The sequence below is a fragment of the Tupaia chinensis genome, unplaced genomic scaffold (genome assembly GCF_000334495.1).
Source record: "Tupaia chinensis unplaced genomic scaffold, TupChi_1.0 Scaffold000165_2, whole genome shotgun sequence".
NCBI lineage: Eukaryota > Metazoa > Chordata > Mammalia > Scandentia > Tupaiidae > Tupaia > Tupaia belangeri.
In genome coordinates this window covers 3689537-3710142 of record NW_006159640.1, presented here as the reverse complement: position 1 = coordinate 3710142, position 20606 = coordinate 3689537, and the positions used below count along the sequence as shown (strand labels likewise).

The 20606-nt window shown below is 49.9% G+C and overlaps 1 protein-coding gene across 4 annotated transcripts in view; it reads left to right on the top strand.

Annotated features, from left to right (window-relative positions):
- Positions 1-20606, top strand: part of MED12 (mediator complex subunit 12) — a gene marked incomplete at its 5' end in the record, with an annotated part of 22975 nt that continues 2369 nt past the window's right edge. Inside the window, 43 exon segments of one of the 4 annotated variants that reach the window (XM_027770904.1) lie at positions 1-24; positions 523-627; positions 832-1023; positions 1158-1314; positions 1808-1989; positions 2178-2288; positions 2399-2653; positions 3039-3185; positions 3346-3445; positions 3557-3693; positions 3912-4043; positions 4404-4530; positions 5304-5533; positions 5942-6022; positions 6154-6324; positions 6529-6673; positions 6841-6891; positions 7231-7349; positions 7544-7687; positions 8131-8294; positions 8508-8639; positions 9072-9299; positions 9463-9607; positions 9768-9888; positions 10299-10400; positions 10506-10619; positions 10871-11046; positions 11229-11408; positions 12451-12522; positions 12992-13125; positions 13297-13458; positions 13705-13816; positions 13988-14077; positions 14608-14717; positions 15212-15347; positions 15796-15957; positions 17049-17423; positions 17635-17785; positions 17935-18140; positions 18306-18383; positions 18471-18525; positions 18601-18688; positions 20448-20604. In XM_027770904.1, coding sequence (XP_027626705.1) covers positions 1-24; positions 523-627; positions 832-1023; positions 1158-1314; positions 1808-1989; positions 2178-2288; positions 2399-2653; positions 3039-3185; positions 3346-3445; positions 3557-3693; positions 3912-4043; positions 4404-4530; positions 5304-5533; positions 5942-6022; positions 6154-6324; positions 6529-6673; positions 6841-6891; positions 7231-7349; positions 7544-7687; positions 8131-8294; positions 8508-8639; positions 9072-9299; positions 9463-9607; positions 9768-9888; positions 10299-10400; positions 10506-10619; positions 10871-11046; positions 11229-11408; positions 12451-12522; positions 12992-13125; positions 13297-13458; positions 13705-13816; positions 13988-14077; positions 14608-14717; positions 15212-15347; positions 15796-15957; positions 17049-17423; positions 17635-17785; positions 17935-18140; positions 18306-18383; positions 18471-18525; positions 18601-18688; positions 20448-20604 — 6060 coding nt within the window. 4 annotated transcript variants of the gene reach the window in all.

Sequence of the window (20606 nt, the reverse complement as noted above, 5' to 3'; positions counted from 1 at the left end):
CCTCAAGATCCCAAACAGAAGGAGGTGCGTTCAAAAATCGGGACTCTCTAGGGACCAGGGGCACGCAGTCAACCTGAGAGGAGGTATTCACGGTTTAGGGAAGGGGGGGCGGGGCGATTAGATGGGAGCGAAAGTCCCAAAAGGGGGAAGAGTAAAGTGGGCTGGTATAGGAGCGCAGGATTGGGGGGGGGTTCAAGGTGTGAACAGGGAATGATGTAGCGACCATGCCAGTGGCGCCCCCCTGTACACACACACACCTCAGAAAGTTGTCTGAGGCAGCTTGGTGAGGTACAGCTCCTGGGGAGGGAAGAGTGATGTTGAGGGAGCTCTGGGTGGTTGGGAATCTTGGGGACTGTGGGGGTGAGGGTCGGGCCCCCATGAATCTGAGGGCCAAGCTTAAAAAAATGATGTGTTCTACTCAGAACTCTCCTCCTCCTCCTCTTTCCCCTCGTTTCCTTCTCTTCTCCTGCCACCTCTCCCCTCTCCCAAAATAAGAGCTAAAATGCTGTTTTCCTGCCTCAGGATGAATTGACAGCCTTGAATGTAAAACAAGGTTTCAATAACCAGCCTGCTGTCTCTGGGGATGAACATGGCAGTGCCAAGAACGTCAACTTCAATCCTGCCAAGGTGAGACAACCCCGCCAGGCCGAAGGAAAAGGCTGGAAGGATGAAAAGAAGCAAAGGCCTAGGGTTGGGAAAAATTGCAGGGACAACCTAAATGGCTGATTTTGCCTTCATAACATAATGCTGCCACACTGGCATTTGCCCATCTAAGACAGGACCACCTATCTGCCTTTCTTCGCATCCTGAGGTGTAGTTTTCTTCCTTCAGATCAGTTCCAACTTCAGCAGCATTATTGCAGAGAAGTTACGTTGTAACACCCTCCCTGACACTGGTCGCAGGAAGCCCCAAGTGAACCAGAAGGACAACTTCTGGCTGGTGACTGCACGATCCCAGAGTGCCATTAACACCTGGTTCACTGACCTGGCTGGCACCAAGCCACTCACACAACTAGCCAAAAAGGTGAGACACTATTTCTTATTCTTCAGGCCAGTGGGGGATCATAGGTACCTAAGTACCCTCCTTTTTCCAGACTAAACACATGGGTGCCACCTCATGGGTAATAAGAGACTTCACTATTTGTGATGTCCATCCAGGTCCCCATATTCAGTAAGAAGGAAGAAGTGTTTGGATACTTAGCCAAATACACAGTGCCTGTGATGCGGGCTGCCTGGCTCATTAAGATGACCTGTGCCTACTATGCAGCAATCACGGAGACCAAGGTTAAGAAGAGACATGTTGATCCCTTCATGGGTGAGTAACTCCTAACACCAAGTATTCCCCTGATCACTTCAAGTAGTGACAGTGAGACCCTTAGATTCATTCTCCTTCCAATATATATTCCTTGCTTCTGTATGTCTGATATCCACTCAGTTAGTAAACATTCAGTTATTTGAGTATCTCCTGTGTGCATATACTGGGCTATAAAGATGACCAGTATACGATCTCTGTCTATAGGATGCTTATAGTCTAGCACGGATGCTAAGGCATATATACAAATAACAGTTAAATATATAAAGTGGTGAATGGAAAAAGAAGAGGCAGAGGTTCTTTGCCACTTTGGTGAACAGAAAGATGACATTCTTTTGCAGATACTTGGGAAGGCTTTAGGAAGGTAGCATGTGACTAGAGGCGAAGAGATGAAAAGAATTTAGAAGTATAATGCTTGGGGGAGGGAGTAGGGGACAGAAAATACTCTTAAGCCGAAGGAGAATATCACACAACTCTTTTTCCATATTTTCTCTAGAATGGACTCAAATCATCACCAAGTACTTATGGGAGCAACTACAGAAGATGGCTGAATACTACCGACCAGGGCCTGCAGGAAGTGGGGGCTGTGGTTCCACGATAGGGCCCTTGCCCCATGATGTAGAGGTGGCAATCCGGCAGTGGGACTACAACGAGAAGCTGGCTATGTTCATGTTTCAGGTAGGGATCAGGGAATATTGTGTGGGCACCAAATTGAACCTGATCTTGCACTTTGCCAGTATAGAACAGAATCCGTCCGCCACCTTGCCCCAGTTCTGGTTCTCTTCATCCTTTCATTTCCTTTTTCTGCTTCATCTTTACTAGTCCTTGTGCTGAATGAACACTCTTTTTACTCCTGGTATCCGTAGGATGGAATGCTGGACAGACATGAGTTCCTGACCTGGGTGCTTGAGTGTTTTGAGAAAATCCGCCCTGGAGAGGATGAATTGCTTAAATTGCTGCTGCCCCTACTGCTTCGAGTAAGGCCTAGGATTTGGGGGGTGGCCTAGGGAGGATTTGAGGGAAAGGTAAGATGTTAAGCAGAGTGCCTTGGAGAGAACAAGGGGCTCTGATGATAATGTCTTCACAGTACTCTGGGGAATTTGTTCAGTCTGCATACCTCTCCCGCCGCCTTGCCTACTTCTGTACCCGGAGACTGGCCCTGCAGCTGGATGGCATGAGCAGCCACTCATCTCATGTTATATCTGCTCAGTCAACAAGCACACTGCCCACCACCCCTGCTCCTCAGCCCCCAACTAGCAGCACACCCTCGACCCCCTTTAGTGACCTGCTTATGTGCCCTCAGCACCGGCCCCTCGTTTTTGGCCTTAGCTGTATCCTACAGGTAGGTACTAACTACGTGGGCCCAAGGAAGTATTAAAAGATAGCCTGAGAAGAGTTAGGTACCTGTTCCGGAGAATGGGAGTAATTCAAAATTGGAGATGGGAGTAGGTACTGAGTACTTGCTTGGAGATTGTTTCTCAGTAATGGGGTGTTAGTTCCCTTTTGGGGGGTTTCAACTGCCCTCTCCCTTTCAGGGCTAAATAGTAGACCCAAAGCCTTTTTAGGAAAGTGCATGAAGGGAGAATATCAAGGATGGAGTGATAACTTGCCTCAGGGACTGAGTCAGAATAATTGTGGATCTGAAATCTAAGGCTTAGGTCTTAGGGTGGGATTCCAGAAAGGTAGCCATGGTAACTCAGTTTGACCTAGCTGTTTCTGTCTGGTAGACCATTCTCCTGTGTTGTCCCAGTGCTCTGGTTTGGCACTACTCGCTGACTGATAGCAGAATTAAGACCGGCTCACCACTTGACCACTTGCCTATTGCCCCCTTCAACCTGCCTATGCCAGAGGGCAACAGTGCCTTCACTCAGCAGGTAAGTTCAACCACTAGCCCGGTACTCCCCGACTGGGTTGTGAAGTTACATTTCTCTTTCAGAAACAGCAGTTTGGAGCCCACTACTGTTCTTTTAGTCTGGGACCCTGGCCTTTTGTGTGCCTCAGTACATCCTGAAGGCCTTCCTTTTTGACATGCAGGTTCGTGCAAAGTTGCGAGAGATTGAGCAGCAGATCAAGGAGCGTGGACAGGCAGTTGAGGTTCGCTGGTCTTTTGACAAGTGCCAGGAAGCTACTGCAGGTGGGTGTTGGAGGAAGTATGAGGAAAGAATGGAGATGGTAAGGACATAAAGATCTTAAGAGTCAGAATGCACTGGACTCTGTTAACAACCCCTTTACCACATTTCCTCAGGCTTCACCATTGGACGAGTGCTCCATACTTTAGAAGTACTGGACAGCCATAGTTTTGAGCGTTCTGACTTCAGTAACTCTCTTGACTCCCTTTGTAACCGAATCTTTGGATTGGGGCCCAGTAAGGATGGACATGAGGTAAGCAGGAAGGGGACCAGAAGGAGCCAAAAACCTCACAAGAGCAGCAGTTTGTATGAGGGAAAGGCATGGTGAGGCACTGAGAATGGGGAAGTTTGTAGAGATGATCTTACTGGGCCCAGGATGTTTTAAGAGGGGGCTCCACCTTTAAGAAATTACAACTCAGCTCTTTGTCCCCAACCCTACCTTACCCATCCCTGTTTTCCTTTGGTCTCCAGATCTCCTCAGATGATGATGCTGTGGTGTCATTACTGTGTGAATGGGCCGTCAGCTGCAAGCGTTCTGGTCGACATCGTGCTATGGTGGTAGCCAAGCTTCTGGAGAAGAGACAGGCAGAGATTGAGGCTGAGGTTAGGGGGCAGAGATGAGAGAACGAGATTGGCCAATGGGAAGGAATCTGACTGGGCTTGGAGACCACCAGTTGAGGTAGTGGGACCACAGTCGAAGGTGTGAAAACCAGGAAAGAAATGCTATAGAACCTAAAGGGAATGTTAAGGATGTGAGGCAAAAGTAGAAAGGAACAGGTCAATGGCCTGGGTTAGAGGAAAGATCAAGGCTTCAATTAGGACATGGTAAAGAAAATAGAGACCGGAGAGGGAATGAAAGTGAAAAGCATAGGGTGAAAGGCGAACAAGTGGTAGTTCAAGGGTTACACATTGTGGGAAGAAACAATCAAAATCAATCCTGTAATCTCTTCTGTCAACCTACAGCGTTGTGGAGAATCAGAAGCAGCAGATGAGAAGGGGTCCATCGCCTCTGGCTCCCTTTCTGCTCCTAGTGCTCCCATTTTCCAGGATGTTCTCCTGCAGTTTCTGGATACACAGGCTCCCATGCTGAGTATGGGTCCCTGTCACCTTTTAGTTACCTCTGCGTAGACTCAGTTCACCACTACCACTGTCATCAAAAAGCACAATTAAGAACCTTCTGGTCTATATTTCCATCTTGGGCTCTATGCAGAATGACTTTAGACATAATTCTGGTCTTTGATCATCTTACAGTTTTAGAAGAGTAGACAAATACAGAAAAAAAAAAGAATACATGATTGAGGGACCAGCAGTTGCCGTAATGGCTATGTTGCTGGACTCCCATGTAGTCGACCATGGTTCGAGTCCCAGACCTGGTGGCATAAACTCATGCTGGGTGCGTGTGTGTGCATGCCCAAGATCCTAAGAGGAGAATGGAGGAGAAGGGATTGCAGCGTGGCCATCCCCCCCCGGGGGGGGCGATTTCTTGTTTCTGTCTCTCTGTCTCTGTCTTTCTGGCTAGCGCATGTGCCCTATTGCAAATAAATAAATAAATAAATAACTCTTAAAAAAAAAAAAAAGAAAGAATACGTGATTGAAGCATTTTCACTGTGCAGATAGCAGCAGAGATGCTGTGTTCCTTCCTGAGATGGTGTATGGAGAAGCAGATGGGATAACCAGCCACACTTTGTCCCTCAACAGTGTCTGGATTTTTTTCTGGGGTGGGGGTGCTGTTGCTATTATTGCCTTAGGTATATTTCTCTCTGAGGTACTCTAGGAGTGTCATGCCTTAGGTGTGTCTCCCTCTCATTCTGCTCTCTATTTCTGTGCTCACCTAACTCATCTTTCCTTATTCCCTCCCTCCAGCGGACCCCCGAAGTGAGAGTGAGCGGGTCGAATTCTTTAACTTGGTACTACTGTTCTGTGAGCTGATTCGACATGATGTTTTCTCGCACAATATGTATACCTGCACCCTCATCTCCCGGGGGGACCTTGCTTTTGGAGCCCCTGGTCCCCGGCCTCCCTCTCCTTTTGATGATCCTGCTAGTGACCCAGAACGCAAGGAGGCTGAGGGCAGCAGCAGTAGCAAGCTGGAGGTGAGTGGGCCTTGCCTTGCCATAGATGATTTCTTTTGACATTCCCATCTTCATAGCTTCCAGAGGCCTCTTAGAGTCTCTTTTGCCTACTAAGGGTGGTATTTTCTTAGCACTTTGTGGTTTACAAAGCACTCTCACATATCAGGGTTTTTTTGTTTTGTTTTGTTTGTTTCTTTCTTTCTTTTTTTTTTTTTTTTATTTGATCCTCACAGTGGCCCATGAGGTCGTCTTCTCATTTTAAAGCTGAGGAAAACTGAGCTAGTAGCTAAGTGACTATAGAAGGCTTAAATTCAGATCCTGTGATTTCCCCAGTAGGGTCTCCTCTCCAATTCCCCTGTGAGCTTTTCTAGATGGTGGGGAGGAGCTCCCTAGGGCTCAAGCAACTTTGCTTATGTTCTGTGCCCTTAGGATCCAGGGCTGTCAGAATCCATGGATATTGACCCTAGTTCCAGTGTGCTCTTTGAAGACATGGAGAAACCTGATTTCTCAGTAAGTTAGATCCAGAGCATGGAAGACTCTGGTTCCTCAGATCCTCTCATTATGCCTCTTCTGGAGATTTCTCTATGCCCCTTCATTCCCTTGTGCTTCTACAACGTTCTACCCTTTCCCCTTTCTCTTAGTTGTTCTCACCTACTATGCCCTGTGAGGGGAAAGGCAGTCCGTCCCCCGAGAAACCAGATGTTGAGAAGGAGGTAAAGCCCACACCCAAGGAGAAGATCGAAGGGACCCTAGGAGTTCTTTATGACCAACCACGACATGTGCAGTACGCCACCCACTTTCCCATCCCCCAGGTACTGTCCACTAGCACCTTGTGATGATCTGTTTTGAGCCCAGATTTCATTCTAAGGATTTTTCCAGGGGGTTGGAGCTGTTCCTGAGGGTGTGGGTATGTTGGGAAGGGGCTTGAACACACGGATGCTGAGGGGCATGGAGCATGCTTTTAAGAGGAGGGATGGAGATCCGTGCTGGAGTCTGATGGTGCCGCTGGGATGCAGGAGGAGTCATGCAGCCATGAGTGCAACCAGCGGTTGGTCGTACTGTTTGGGGTGGGAAAGCAGCGAGATGATGCCCGTCATGCCATCAAGAAAATTACCAAGGATATCCTGAAGGTTCTGAACCGCAAGGGGACAGCAGAAACTGGTGGGTTTGAGGCTCCTGAAACAGATCTCCCCCAAAGAGCGCCCTAGTCAGTCTTCCCTTCCCCAGCATAGGGGACTCCCTAGTCATGTCCCATTGTCCTGTCTCTTAGAGTCTCCTGAGAGCTCTAGTCCTTTTGAAACTTCCCCCCTCATTCCCCCCCTCTGCAGACCAGCTTGCTCCTATTGTGCCTCTGAATCCTGGAGACCTGACATTCTTAGGTACCTCACAGTAAGCCCCATACTGCCCTCCTTCCCTCTCCCTTCCCTCCCTCAACCTAGCACCTCCCTGTACATATTCCTCTAAGGTCCACATAGTTTGTGGTCCTCTAAACCTTTACTTCACTGTCCCCTTCCCCTCATCCCTCCCCCATCCCTTCCTTGACCCTCCTTCCCTGTTTCCTTCTTCCTCCCTTCCCTTCCTCCCTCCCTCCCTGCCTCCTCCCTCCCTTCCCCTTTCCCTCCTTCCTTCCCAGTAGCCTTTCCATACCTGCCCTCCCCATCCCCAGTCAACTAGTTACTTTCCCTGCCCTGACTGATCCCTTTCAACTGTCCCCTCAGGTGGGGAGGATGGGCAGAAGCGACGGCGCAACCGGCCTGAAGCCTTCCCCACTGCAGAAGATATCTTTGCTAAGTTTCAGCACCTTTCGCATTATGACCAACACCAGGTCACGGCTCAGGTGTGGGCCTAAGTCTAGCCCCTTCCCACATTCTGGTCTCCTGTCCTATTCTCCTTTCCCCCTTATCTTTATTTCGCCCCCTGGGCAGCCTCGGCCTCCTGGTCTCATCCCCTTCCACCATCATCCTTTCCTGCTTCCCTGGTTCTTCTTCTTTCCTCTCTCCACTCCTGTCTCACTCCCACTGCCCTTATCAGGTCTCCCGGAATGTTCTGGAGCAGATCACGAGCTTTGCCCTTGGCATGTCATACCACTTGCCTCTGGTGCAGCATGTGCAGTTCATCTTCGACCTCATGGAATATTCACTCAGCATCAGTGGCCTCATCGACTTTGCCATTCAGGTGGGGAAGTTGGGGGAGATAAGGGTGGAGGAAGGAGTCGGTGCTATTTAGAGTCATAAGGACAGGAGTAGAGGCTCCAGCCAGTTTCCCAGGCTATTTGGAGGGGCAGAAAGACTAGCACAGGGAGAGTGGAACATGAGCTAAGACTGCAGGAATAGAGACTTAAGTGCTCCCTGGGGAGGCCCAAGAGACAGATTAGAGCATTGGGCACAGGTCGTCCTCCAACTGTGGAGTTCATAGAACTGTATCCTGGAGACTGGCTAGAGGTGGTATTAGTAGAATAAAGGACAGTGGCATATGGAAACAGGGCCCTTTGATGCTGAGGTAGCTCCAGCAGGAAGGGGCTCAGGCCTGGCCTGGCCAGTTTCCTCATGGGAATGGGAGGTGTCATATATAACATGAGGGGCCTCTTCTCATTCTTCACCTCCCATTCACTCTGCTAGCTGCTGAATGAACTGAGTGTAGTTGAGGCCGAGCTGCTTCTCAAGTCCTCGGATCTGGTGGGCAGCTACACGACCAGCTTGTGCCTGTGCATCGTGGCTGTCCTACGGCACTATCACGCCTGCCTCATCCTCAACCAGGACCAGATGGCACAGGTCTTTGAGGGGTAAGCAGGGCTTCCACATGACTGAAATACATAGATGCCAGTAGAAGTGGCCTGGAAGGAACCTGTGGACGCACACTGTGGGGGAAGTGTTGGCCACACATGTGGGGAAGGACTAGTATTATCAAGAGACTTGAATCTGTTTCAAAGGACCTTGGTGCCCCTGGGCCCTGCGTACCGCCTGCTGATCCTCCTGATCTTGCCTCTTTATGATAGGCTGTGTGGCGTAGTGAAGCATGGGATGAACCGGTCAGATGGCTCTTCTGCAGAACGCTGTATCCTTGCTTATCTCTATGATCTGTACACCTGCTGTAGCCATTTAAAGAGCAAATTTGGGGAGCTCTTCAGGTAAGAGGTGGGAGGTAAGGGGTAGGGAGTGGGACCTAGTCTCATCTCCTTCCTGTTACCACCCAGCTCGGGAGCAGAGCACAGCCCAGGACCCAACTGTCTGCCCAGGGTCACATGTGGACTGTGTCCTCCACATGTTGTGGCATTACTGAGAATGGGCCCTCTTCCTGACAGCCTTGCCTCCAGCCCATCTCTGTGGGGCCCACACTCTTCCTCTCCCTCTCTGCCTCCAGAGGCCTCTGTTCCTTATTCTCAAGTGTTTCCTTCCCTACCCAGTCTGCTTTATCCCATCTCCCTTTTTCGCACCTCATCTGATGAGATCCCCATCCCTCACTTTTTCCTTTTTTTTTTCTTTTCTCCCCTTTCCTGACCATCCATCTACCTCACCAGGCCTTCTTCAATAGTGTTCTCTCCTTCTCTCCATTCTTACAGTGACTTCTGCTCAAAGGTAAAGAACACCATCTACTGCAACGTGGAGCCCTCAGAATCCAATATGCGCTGGGCACCGGAGTTTATGATTGACACTCTGGAGAACCCTGCAGCTCACACCTTCACCTACACAGGGCTAGGCAAGAGTCTTAGTGAGAACCCTGCTAACCGCTACAGCTTTGTCTGCAATGCCCTTATGCACGTCTGTGTGGGGCACCATGATCCCGATAGGTATGGGGCGTACTGAGTGAGGAATGGGCACCATGTCCCAGCCTGATGTTGGGAGGGGTGAGATCCTTGGTTAGTTATTACTGGGACAGAGATAACTGTCTGAAAAGTTAATGAGGTCTTGTGGAGCACAGTTTTTCCTGAGGGCATTTGTGCTTTTCCCTAGGGTGAATGACATCGCAATCTTGTGTGCAGAGCTGACCGGCTATTGCAAGTCGCTGAGTGCGGAATGGCTAGGAGTGCTGAAGGCCTTGTGCTGCTCTTCTAACAATGGCACTTGTGGTTTCAATGACCTCCTCTGCAATGTAGATGTGAGACTTGGGGTGGGAACTTGCTGGGGACTGGGCAGTTCCCAGGGCATGGGCATTAAGGGAGTAGAGGGACAGAGTTCTGACGAGTGGAGGCATACCGCTCTGAGTGGGCACCTTCTCTCCACGCTGAGTTGTTATGTCCATCTGCTTTGTCCTCCAGGTCAGTGACCTGTCTTTTCATGACTCCCTGGCTACTTTTGTTGCCATCCTCATCGCTCGGCAGTGTTTGCTCCTAGAAGATCTGATTCGCTGTGCTGCCATCCCTTCACTCCTTAATGCTGGTGAACTACCAACCTGTAACCCCTAGAATTTTTGGACCCCAAGTATCAGTGAACACTCCATGGCCACCCTCTCATTGTTCAGTGTTGGAGAGCGTGCTGTGGCTCCCTGGCCCTTACCAGACAACCACTCCTTTGGGTGTGCCTCAGGCTGAAAGGGGCCTGTTTTCTAACCCTGGATTTGCAGTCCTGACCTTTTTAGTTTTTGACCCTTTAACTGCGTAACTGTTCTCTGTTCTACCTCTTCGTCAGTATTATCTTGCTTTTCCTCCTTTCATCTTACCTTGTTTTCCCCCTTATCTCCCTGCCCACCGCGCGCGTGTACATGCACGCACACACGCACGCACGCAAGTACACACACACACACAGTGTTGTGCTTCATCCTTTCCAGATCTGTCTTATCTTCCTTTTAGCTTGTAGTGAACAGGACTCTGAGCCGGGGGCCCGGCTTACCTGCCGCATCCTCCTCCACCTTTTCAAGACACCACAGCTCAATCCTTGCCAGTCTGATGGAAGTAAGTGACCCTGATCCAGGCCAGCCAGCAGTGGAAAGGGTGGCTTTCCCACCCCCAGGGTTTCTACTTTTGCTGCTGCCCCTGACTTCAGCTCTCTCTCCCTAGACAAGCCTACAGTAGGAATCCGTTCCTCCTGTGACCGCCACCTGCTGGCTGCCTCCCAGAACCGCATCGTGGATGGAGCAGTGTTTGCTGTTCTCAAGGCTGTGTTTGTACTGGGTACGGGAGTAGGAAGGGAGTGGTGCCAGAAGTGTGTACAGGGTGGAGTGCCAGCTAAACTACAAGGGACAGTCTTTCTCCCTTCTCGAGGTGGTCTCTCTGACCTATGGGAAGGAGCAGAGGGAGGGAAGTATATTTCTGTCCCATAGGACAGGATTTGGGGAGTTTCTGCCTCTGTGGGCCGGGGGTGGGTCTCTACACAGTATTCTGATCTCACTCTTCCCTCTCTATCTCCCACCCATGAACCACAGGGGATGCAGAACTGAAGGGTTCAGGCTTCACTGTGACAGGAGGAACAGAAGAACTTCCAGAGGAAGAGGGAGGTGGTGGCAGTGGCGGGGGGGGGCGGGGGGGGGGCAACATCTCTGTGGAGACAGCCAGTCTGGATGTCTATGCCAAGTACGTGCTACGCAGCATCTGCCAACAGGTCAGTCTCACCTTCCCCCTACACCACCTCAGTGCCTCCATATAATATAGTCCTGTTTCAGGTCCGTGATTGCGCCATGTCCCTGCTATACATCATGTCCCTTACCACCCCGTGGCCCACCTCCTTTACTCCTAACCCCCTCACTGGTGACTCCCAATCCTCCTGATTATCAACTTCCTCAGGAATGGGTAGGAGAACGTTGCCTTAAGTCACTGTGTGAGGACAGCAATGACCTACAAGACCCAGTGTTGAGCAGTGCCCAGGCGCAGCGCCTCATGCAGCTCATCTGCTACCCACATCGACTGCTGGACAATGAGGATGGGGAGAACCCCCAGCGGCAACGCATTAAACGTATTCTCCAGGTAAGCCACGTGATCAGGGTCTTCGAGGAAGCAAGGGGTCTTGCCCTAGGGAGAAACAATGGGAACCTTGAGGAAAAGAGGTGGGGCATTAAGTAGAGAGGAAGGTGAGTAAGGATGTAGGAGAAAGGTATCGAGAGTAGCTCCAGTGTGGGTTTCGGAGAAATCCAACATGGCCTAGACTCTAGAGTAAGGCTGCTAGATGAGGGCACATCTGTCTGAGGTGAATATAGTTTCTCAGTGGGAACATAGCATCTGAAGGCCTAGTTTGGGCCCTGTGTATTTGACACTTTGGTCATGACTCAGTTAACTAAGTAGTAATAGCTACCACTTACTGAGCATGTACTTTGTGCCAGGTTCTGTGCTAGCACTGTGAATACATTTATTTCATCTTCACAGTCCTGTGAAGTAGGGCATACCTATTTGACTGATGAGGAAACCGAGATCTGAAGAAGTTAAGTAACTTGTCCAGAATCACACAACTAGTAAGTGTAGAGTCCATAGGTGAACCCAGGTATGTCTGTGCCTTTTCCACTTTACCATGCTGCTTCAGACATGCAGATGACTAGAGGGTGGAAAAATAAAGCCACTGAGGAAAAGTTTAAAGGAACGAGATCTCTTTAGCCCAGAGAAAAAAGTGCTGATGAGAGATTAGCTAACAGTATTCTTCTGGTCCCGACAGGACTTTGAAAGATTGTCCGGTAAAGATCCTGTCAGGGACTTTGAGCAGCTAGTCTAAAACAAAAGAAGCAGGCTTCAACTTTAACTTCAAGGATTTAAAGGTTAAACATTAAGCAAAATTCCTGATACTGAGGGATATGAGGCTCTAGGACAGGAATCTGAGGGATACCATTTTGAAAATGTTATCAATTGTTAGCCATTTTAGATTATTTAAATGTAATTTCCTGAAGTTGGGAACACCTATAGACCCTTTCAGACTTCTCAGAGTCTGCGATTCTGGTTGTGGAAAATGAGGAATTGGCCTCAGGGGTAGTGGGTATCTGGAGTGACATGGTAAAGATGAGCATGGGGGCCTCTGTCACAGAACTTGGACCAGTGGACTATGCGCCAGTCTTCCTTGGAGCTGCAGCTCATGATCAAGCAGACCCCTAACAATGTGAGTAGTACCCAGGCCCTCTCTTTCCATACCCACTTCTGACTCTGTGTCAAGGAGGTAGGCCACCCTAGGAGAACTTAGGTCCTGCCCTGAGGCTCTCTAGCTGAGAGAGATAAGAGCTGAGAGAGATAGGGGGTGGGAAAATGGCAAATGTGTAGAGCTGATAACAGGGGAAATGTGTAGGGAGTGCTGGAGCTCTGAACTGTGGGGAAGGTTGGCAGTGGTAGGGGTGGAGCCTGTTTCTGTGGCCACAGATAGAAATGTAACGAGGTATGTTGAGGAGAAGACAGTGGGGAATGGAGAAACATAGGTGCTGGAGGGCATGACTCCCTACAGAGTTATATCCCTGCCTTCCCATCAACTTCCACAGATGCTCTTTTTCACCCTCATCACCCATCTCTATCACCATCTGTTTTTTGTCACCCCTAGCTGCCTGTTTTAGTACCCCTGTGCCTTTCATTCTCTCCAGGAGATGAACTCCCTCTTAGAGAACATTGCCAAGGCTACAATTGAGGTTTTCCAGCAGTCAGCAGAGACAGGGTCATCTTCTGGAAGCACTGCAAGCAACATGCCCAGCAGCAGCAAGACCAAGCCTGTGCTCAGGTTGGGGAGCAACATGTTAGGGCTCATCCCCTTCCAAGTTTCTCTTCTGGTGGTGTGAATGATGTCAGCTGCATGGTGATGCCTGGCATGCCCATCAGGGAAAGGAGAGGATGGATTATCCCAACCTTGCCTGGTTCCCCTGTAACCCTGTGTCCTTTGTCTGTTTTCCAGCTCTCTAGAGCGCTCTGGTGTGTGGCTGGTGGCTCCCCTCATTGCTAAACTGCCTACCTCGGTCCAGGGGCACGTGTTAAAGGCTGCTGGGGAGGAGTTAGAAAAGGGCCAGCACCTGGGCTCCTCTTCCCGCAAAGAACGCGATCGACAAAAGCAGAAGAGGTAAGGGGGCTGGCAGGGACCAGGATGGAGAAGTAAAAAGGAGAGGAAGCAGGCCGAGGAAAGAATAAATGTTGAGGCTGAGAGGATAAACCTTAAGAAAAATGGAAAATCCAAGGACAAGAGCAGGTATGGCTGAATGAAAGGCTAGATGTTAAAAAGAGTAGAGTCTGGAGCTTGAAGGAACAAGGTTGAAAGTTGCCTGCTCCCCAACCCAATGGCATCACTTTTCTCTTTTCCTATCTCCAGCATGTCCCTGTTGAGTCAGCAGCCCTTCTTATCCCTGGTGCTAACATGTCTGAAAGGGCAGGATGAGCAACGTGAGGGACTCCTCACTTCCCTCTACAGCCAGGTGCACCAGGTACAGATCTCTAGGTCATGGGGGGTGGGCAAGAGGGCAGGAAAGGATGCCCCTAAGAAACCAGTGTGTACTTGAAACCTTCAGTGCTTTCTGAGAAACATTAGATGCTTTGGGCTAGAACTGAAAATGAGAAGATCCCTGAGCTGCATGTTCTACTTGTTTCTATCCTAGATTGTGAATAACTGGCGTGATGACCAGTATTTAGATGATTGCAAACCAAAGCAGCTAATGCATGAGGCACTCAAACTGCGGCTCAACCTGGTAAGAGGGGAGCTGGGGAAAAAAAGAAAGGGAGCGAAGCTGGAAATGCAGAATGAGGAAGCCTCGGGTTGGGGAGGGCTGGTGTTGAGGATGGAAGCCTTAGGTTTTTCTGGGTCTTCAAGTATTAACCTTGCTCTCCTAAAGGACACAGGGCCTACAAGTGGTGAAAGGAACTAGATTGCTGTGGTCAGGGTCCAATAAGTTGTGTACCTGGGACCCTTGAAGGGACTCTGCCTCAGCATTCCAGATTCTCGCTGGGCTCTAGGAACACTAAAAACCCATTGTGGAATGTCGAAGGGAATTCTGGAAATCATTTAGTTCAACTCCCAGCATTTCAGTAGTAATGAGACAGAGGAGGCCTGGAGGTGTCAAGGATTCAGTCATTGCCCTGAGATCAGGTGACAGATGATAGATACAAGTGGACATGACCTCAGGCATCCCAATTCCAACCCAACCCAGGTTCTAATCTAAGCTTTAAATGCTGACCTCCGCCCCTGAACCATCTGACGGACTTGTTGTGGCCCTGGCAGGTGGGGGGCATGTTTGACACGGTGCAGCGCAGTACCCAGCAGACCACGGAGTGGGCCATGCTCCTCCTGGAGATCATCATCAGCGGCACTGTCGACATGCAATCCAACAAGTAAAACATCCCCACCTCCTCCCTGCAGTCTCCTACCCAAGAGGACCCCTTTGCCCTCACACCAGGAGTGCGAGCCACTGAGATCTCTGTGGCTTGTGCAGTGGACTCCATGACCCTGGGTTGCCCACACAGTTCTGGTGCCCTTGAGGTGGTGTACTGAGCACCTCTCCCTGCTTGTACCCCCTAACAAGGCCTTTTTTCTATATTAACCTGTTTGCTTGGTTGGTTTTTTAAAGTTTACTTATTTCTCCCATGCAATCGAGACAGACATAGATAGGCTTCCCCACAGGGCCCTCATGTTGAGATCCATCCCCGGCATAAGCCAGCCTGGATCATGGCACATGCACGGTACCCCCGGTGTGCACAGGGAGACCTCGGGACACGGTCCCAGGACTTTCACGTTTGGGTCCAGCGTCAGAGCGATGTGTTGCCACCGTGCCACCATCTGTCTTGTTAAGCTCTTTCTCTGTTTTTCTCCTGGCTTCGGGTCACAGTGAGCTCTTCACCACTGTGTTGGACATGCTGAGTGTGCTCATCAATGGGACGTTGGCTGCAGACATGTCTAGCATCTCACAAGGCAGCATGGAGGAAAACAAACGTGCATACATGAACCTGGTGAAGAAGCTACAGGTGAGCGGGGCAGGCAAGGGCAAGGGTTCGGCTGCTGGCATCTCAGCTCCCTTTTCCCTGTGTTTGCTGTCTGTCTAGGCTCAAGGACTTTGCTCTGGCCTGAGCACTTTACCCTTGCCTTTTCTTTTTTTTTCTTTTCTTTTCTTTTCTTTTTTTTTTATGAGGGAAGGCAGGAGAAGGAGACAGAGACAGGTGTTTGTGACAAGATCTCATATCATTGTCTTTCTGCCTCAGTCTCCCAGTCTCCCAGGCATGTACCACCACACCTGGCCAGTTTAAATTGGGCTGGGAGCTGAACCCAGACCCCCACGTGGCTTCAGTCACTGCACAGTGGCACCCTCTCATTGCGCCACTGGGTTTGGGCCCGCTGAATGTCTTCTTCATGCCAGATTCTGTGCTATCCCTTCTGGTATCTTTGAACTCTTGTCCCACCTTCCTATGCCTACAGAAAGAGTTGGGGGAGCGCCAGTCAGACAGTCTGGAAAAGGTCCGCCAGCTGCTTCCTCTCCCTAAGCAGACTCGAGATGTCATCACCTGTGAGCCACAGGGCTCCCTCATCGACACCAAAGGCAACAAGATCGCTGGCTTCGATTCCATCTTCAAGAAGGAGGCATGTTCATTTGTCTTTCCATGTCCTCTGCCTTTGTTCCCCTTTGGACAAGAGCTTTTCCTGCATTCACCTCATTGCCACAGCAGACTCGTCAGATCCGGGAGTCCATCAGGCTCTGCCAGCAAAAACCTTTTCTGGGGATTTTAGAAAATGATTTCACTTCCCTTATAATTCACATCCTGGTCTTTGGAGCCCCACCATTTCTTCTTGGTGCCCCCCCACCACACACACACACACACACACACACACACACACACATTTCTCACCACCCTCACCCACCTTTTAATGCACCACCCATTTCTCAGCGCCCCACCCTGCTTTTCTGTGCCTCACCTGCCTCCTGTCTCGCCCTACCCACCTGTCTGCTGACAACCCACATCTCTTTTATCCCTGCATTTCTCTCCCCCCAGTGCACCCATCTCTGCAGTTTTCTCATTTCTTTCTCTGTCATTTGCAGTGTTTATTGAGTAGCCATAATCAAGAATGAGAAGAGAGAGAGGATGTAGAGTTTAAAATCCAAAGTCCAACCCCTTCATATTTACATTTTCTTCATTTCTCTTCCTGGTCCATCTGTGTTTTTCTCTATCCCTGTTTCTGCCTGACTCTCTCTTTGCCTTTCTCTGTCTCTCTCCACCTGTCTATGTAGGTGTGTATCTTCCTCTATTCCTGTTTTTCTCTGTCATCTGTATCTTTCTTTCTCTGCCTCCTTCAGTTTCTTCCTGCCTTTTCTTCGTTTCTGCCTTCCTGTTTCTGTCTTCCTCTGAATGTCAGTCCCTCCCCTCCCCCTCTTCGCCTGCCTCCTCTCCCTTCTCTGTCTCCCTGTCTGTTTCTGCTCCTTGCCCAGGTTCTACCTCTCCTGCATCTCCTCTCCTACCCATCTCTCTCTCTCTCCCCTCATATTCTCTCCCACATGTACACATGTACTCCTGTATATCCATGCCTATCTTCCTCTCTGTCCCCCCTGAGTCTGCCTATGACTTTTTTCTTTCTTTTATTGCCAATTGGTATTTTACCCTCTCCTACAAGTTCTCAAGCTCTGTCTTCTGTTGTCCAAGTCCCAGCAGCTCATTGTTTCTCATTTTCTGGAGCAGGGTCTACAGGTTTCCACCAAACAAAAACTCTCTCCCTGGGATATTTTCGAGGGGCTGAAGCCATCAGCACCACTCTCTTGGGGCTGGTTTGGAACAGTCCGGGTTGACAGGCGTGTGGCTCGAGGAGAGGAGCAACAGCGATTGCTGCTCTACCACACGCACCTAAGACCCAGGCCCCGCGCCTATTACCTGGAGCCACTGCCGCTGCCACCAGAAGATGAAGAGCCCCCTGCTCCCACTCTGCTAGAGCCTGAGAAAAAGGCTCCAGAGCCCCCCAAAACTGATAAACCTGGTGCTGCTCCACCCAGTACTGAGGAACGCAAGAAGAAGTCCACCAAGGGCAAGAAGCGAAGCCAGCCAGCCGCCAAGACTGAGGCTAGTGCCTGCCCTGTCACAGTTCTCCCCCAGCCTCTCCTCTTTACCAAAGTCTTCCCAGTGACCGGTTTGTGGGAGGAGCAGAGGTGCATGGAGGAAGGGTTGCCATTAGAATTATAATACAAATGAACAGTGTAATCCAGTTCCTCATTATCACATCCTACTCAGCCCAGCCACAGCCCACTCACCTCCCTCTTCTGTGTCCACACAGGACTATGGAATGGGTCCAGCACGGAGCGGCCCCTATGGTGTGACAGTGCCTCAAGACCTGCTGCATCATGCGAACCCCAGTTCCTTACCCCACATTAACTACAGGCAGAGCTCCATGGGCCTGTACACCCAGAACCAGCCACTACCTGCAGGTGAGGGCTAGCTACTAGGGATGACAGTTACCCGTACATCCCCGCTGCCTAAGGGATGCTGCTGCTCTCCCGAGGAGCTGTGGATGACTAGGACACTGTAAGAGATGAAAGGATGAGGAGCCTAGAGGCCAATCTTCTCTCCGTTCTAGGTGGTCCGCGTGTGGACCCGTACCGCCCTGTGCGGTTACCAATGCAAAAGGTGGCAAACCGACCAACCTACCCTGGAGTGCTGCCCACGACCATGACTGGTGTCATGGGCCTAGAACCCTCCTCATACAAGACCTCCATGTATCGGCAGCAGCAACCAGCAGTGCCCCAAGGACAGCGCCTTCGCCAACAGCTCCAGGCAAAGATAGTGAGAGGGGCAGTAGGGAGGGCTGTCAGGGAGAGGGGTCTTTGAGGGTCACAGGACTGAGGAGGTACTTGGGACCTTCATGAGGACACACAGGGAGGGAGATATAAGAGATGAGAAGGCAAAAAGTGGTTCCTGAGTTTGAGGTTTTCTCCTTTTTCCCATTAGCAGAGTCAGGGGATGTTGGGACAGTCATCTGTCCATCAGATGACTCCCAGCTCTTCCTACGGTTTACAGACCTCCCAGGTAAGAACCTGGGGTTGTGAGGGGAGAGTAAGGCAAGCTTCTCTATGCACCCTTGGCCCTGACTCTTCCTCTCCTTCTTCCCTGCAGGGCTATACTCCTTATGTTTCTCATGTGGGATTGCAGCAACACACAGGCCCTGCAGGTACCATGGTGCCCCCCAGCTACTCCAGTCAGCCTTACCAGAGCACCCACCCTTCTACCAATCCTACTCTTGTAGATCCTACTCGCCACCTGCAACAGCGGCCCAGTGGCTATGTACACCAGCAGGCCCCAACCTATGGCCACGGACTGACCTCCACCCAAAGGTACCCCAAGTAATGGTGGGCTGGAAAAAGACACCGAGGTATGAGGGAACATTTGACTTGGAAAAACCTGTGCCTAAAGTTGATTGGACTGGTTGGAACTTTTGGAAATGTTGAGAATACTTATTTGGCCATATGGTCCATAACCATAGAAGTCTGAAGCTGATAGGGACCCTGGAGACCAATAGTCTTATGCCTACTTCCCCAACATTTCTTTGAGGGCCAGAGAGGGAGAATCACTTTTAAAAAAAAAAAGTTTGCTAGAAGGCATATATACTCACCAGAGAGCAACAGAGGGAGAGGGAGAAAGCACCCCCTAGTGTGGTATGACCACATCACAGTCCCTTCTCCCCCATTTCTTCATCCTGTCAGGATTTGGGGCACACATGCACATGGCCCTGGCATATTTTTCAAACTGCCAATGCCAGGATTCAAACCATGTGATCACCCACATGGGCTTCAGCTCCCTTAATCATGAGACCACAGGACCAGCCTGTGGGGAAATCACTTATCTGACTGTGATCAGGAAAGACCTGGGATTCACAGATGATGTACATGATATGCATGATAAGGAGTCATAAAGCCAGGATTAAACAGTTGAACATCAGGATGGACTAACAAACAAATCCTCCCACCATAGTTAATGTTAGTTAAGCCTTAGCTGAGACTTTGTAACTATGCCTTGAGTCTCTGCAGCTTCTGATTTAGAACATGAAGAAGGGGGCAGGCCAGCACTATACTCCGACTGAGTAAAGTGAGGAAAATTAGCAAACACACACACACACACACACACACACACACACAAACTCTCCTAGACTGCAAAGAATGTTTACTGCAGTTGAGATGAGAAACACAAGAACATTTAAAGAACACTATGAGCAAAGATAGCAGATTTGCAGTTGTGCTCTGAAGTACAGTGGGAATTCAGGAAAAGTGGGGGATGGGTCGTTGTCAGCCTGAATCATCAGAGAGTTTCACAAACAAGGTCAGACTTGAGCTGGCCTTTGAAGGGTAGCTGTGATTGATATTTGTGAAAAGAAGAGGGAAGGGCATTCCAGGGAGAGGAGGTAGCATGAACAAAAACATGAGGACTGGAATGGTTAGGGCATCTGGGAGAACAGAAGGGGGAAATGTTCAGAGCTAGTGTAAAACTTGTGTCGGAAAAGTAGGAGGGGCTACGCTAACAGGGGCAGGTTGATAGATAGCCTTAAATGGTCAGCCCCAGGATTGAGACACAATCCCAGAAAGGGCTCTTTTGACTAGAAGAGTGACGAGAGGAGTTGAGCGTGTTGACAGATTAATGTGCAATGAGTGGATAGGATGAAGAGTGGAAGGTGGGAGGAGACTTGAGGCAGGGAGCCCAGCCAGCAGGCTGTTGTAGTGTACAGATTCGGGTAGAGAGGGCTTAAGGAATAGTAAAACAACTTATAGTGTTTTGAGAGAATAACAGCACAAAATCTTAGTGTTTATAAAGGCCCACCATGTGCTAAGACTGTTCTTCATTTTTATAAGAGAAAAATTGCTAAAACAGAATTGAAAATTCCTAACCATTATAGTTATGAGACACTAAAACAGAGTATATCTTTGCACTTCATTCCCCAACATAGAAATAGATCAGACCCCAAGAGGGCTTTTTTTGGTTAGTGACAAGAGGAATGAATGAAATCACTTGTTAAGGTTTCTTTCAGGTTAGGGCCCCAGGGTTATATTTAACCCCTTTTCCCACCCTGTGTCCTGACCTCTGGACCCTTTGTGTTTGGAGGTTTTCACACCAGACCCTGCAGCAGACACCCATGATGGGTGCCATGACCCCACTGAGTGCCCAGGGCGTCCAGGCAGGCGTCCGCTCAACTTCCATCCTGCCTGAGCAGCAGCAGCAACAGCAGCAGCAACAGCAGCAACAGCAGCAACAGCAGCAAAC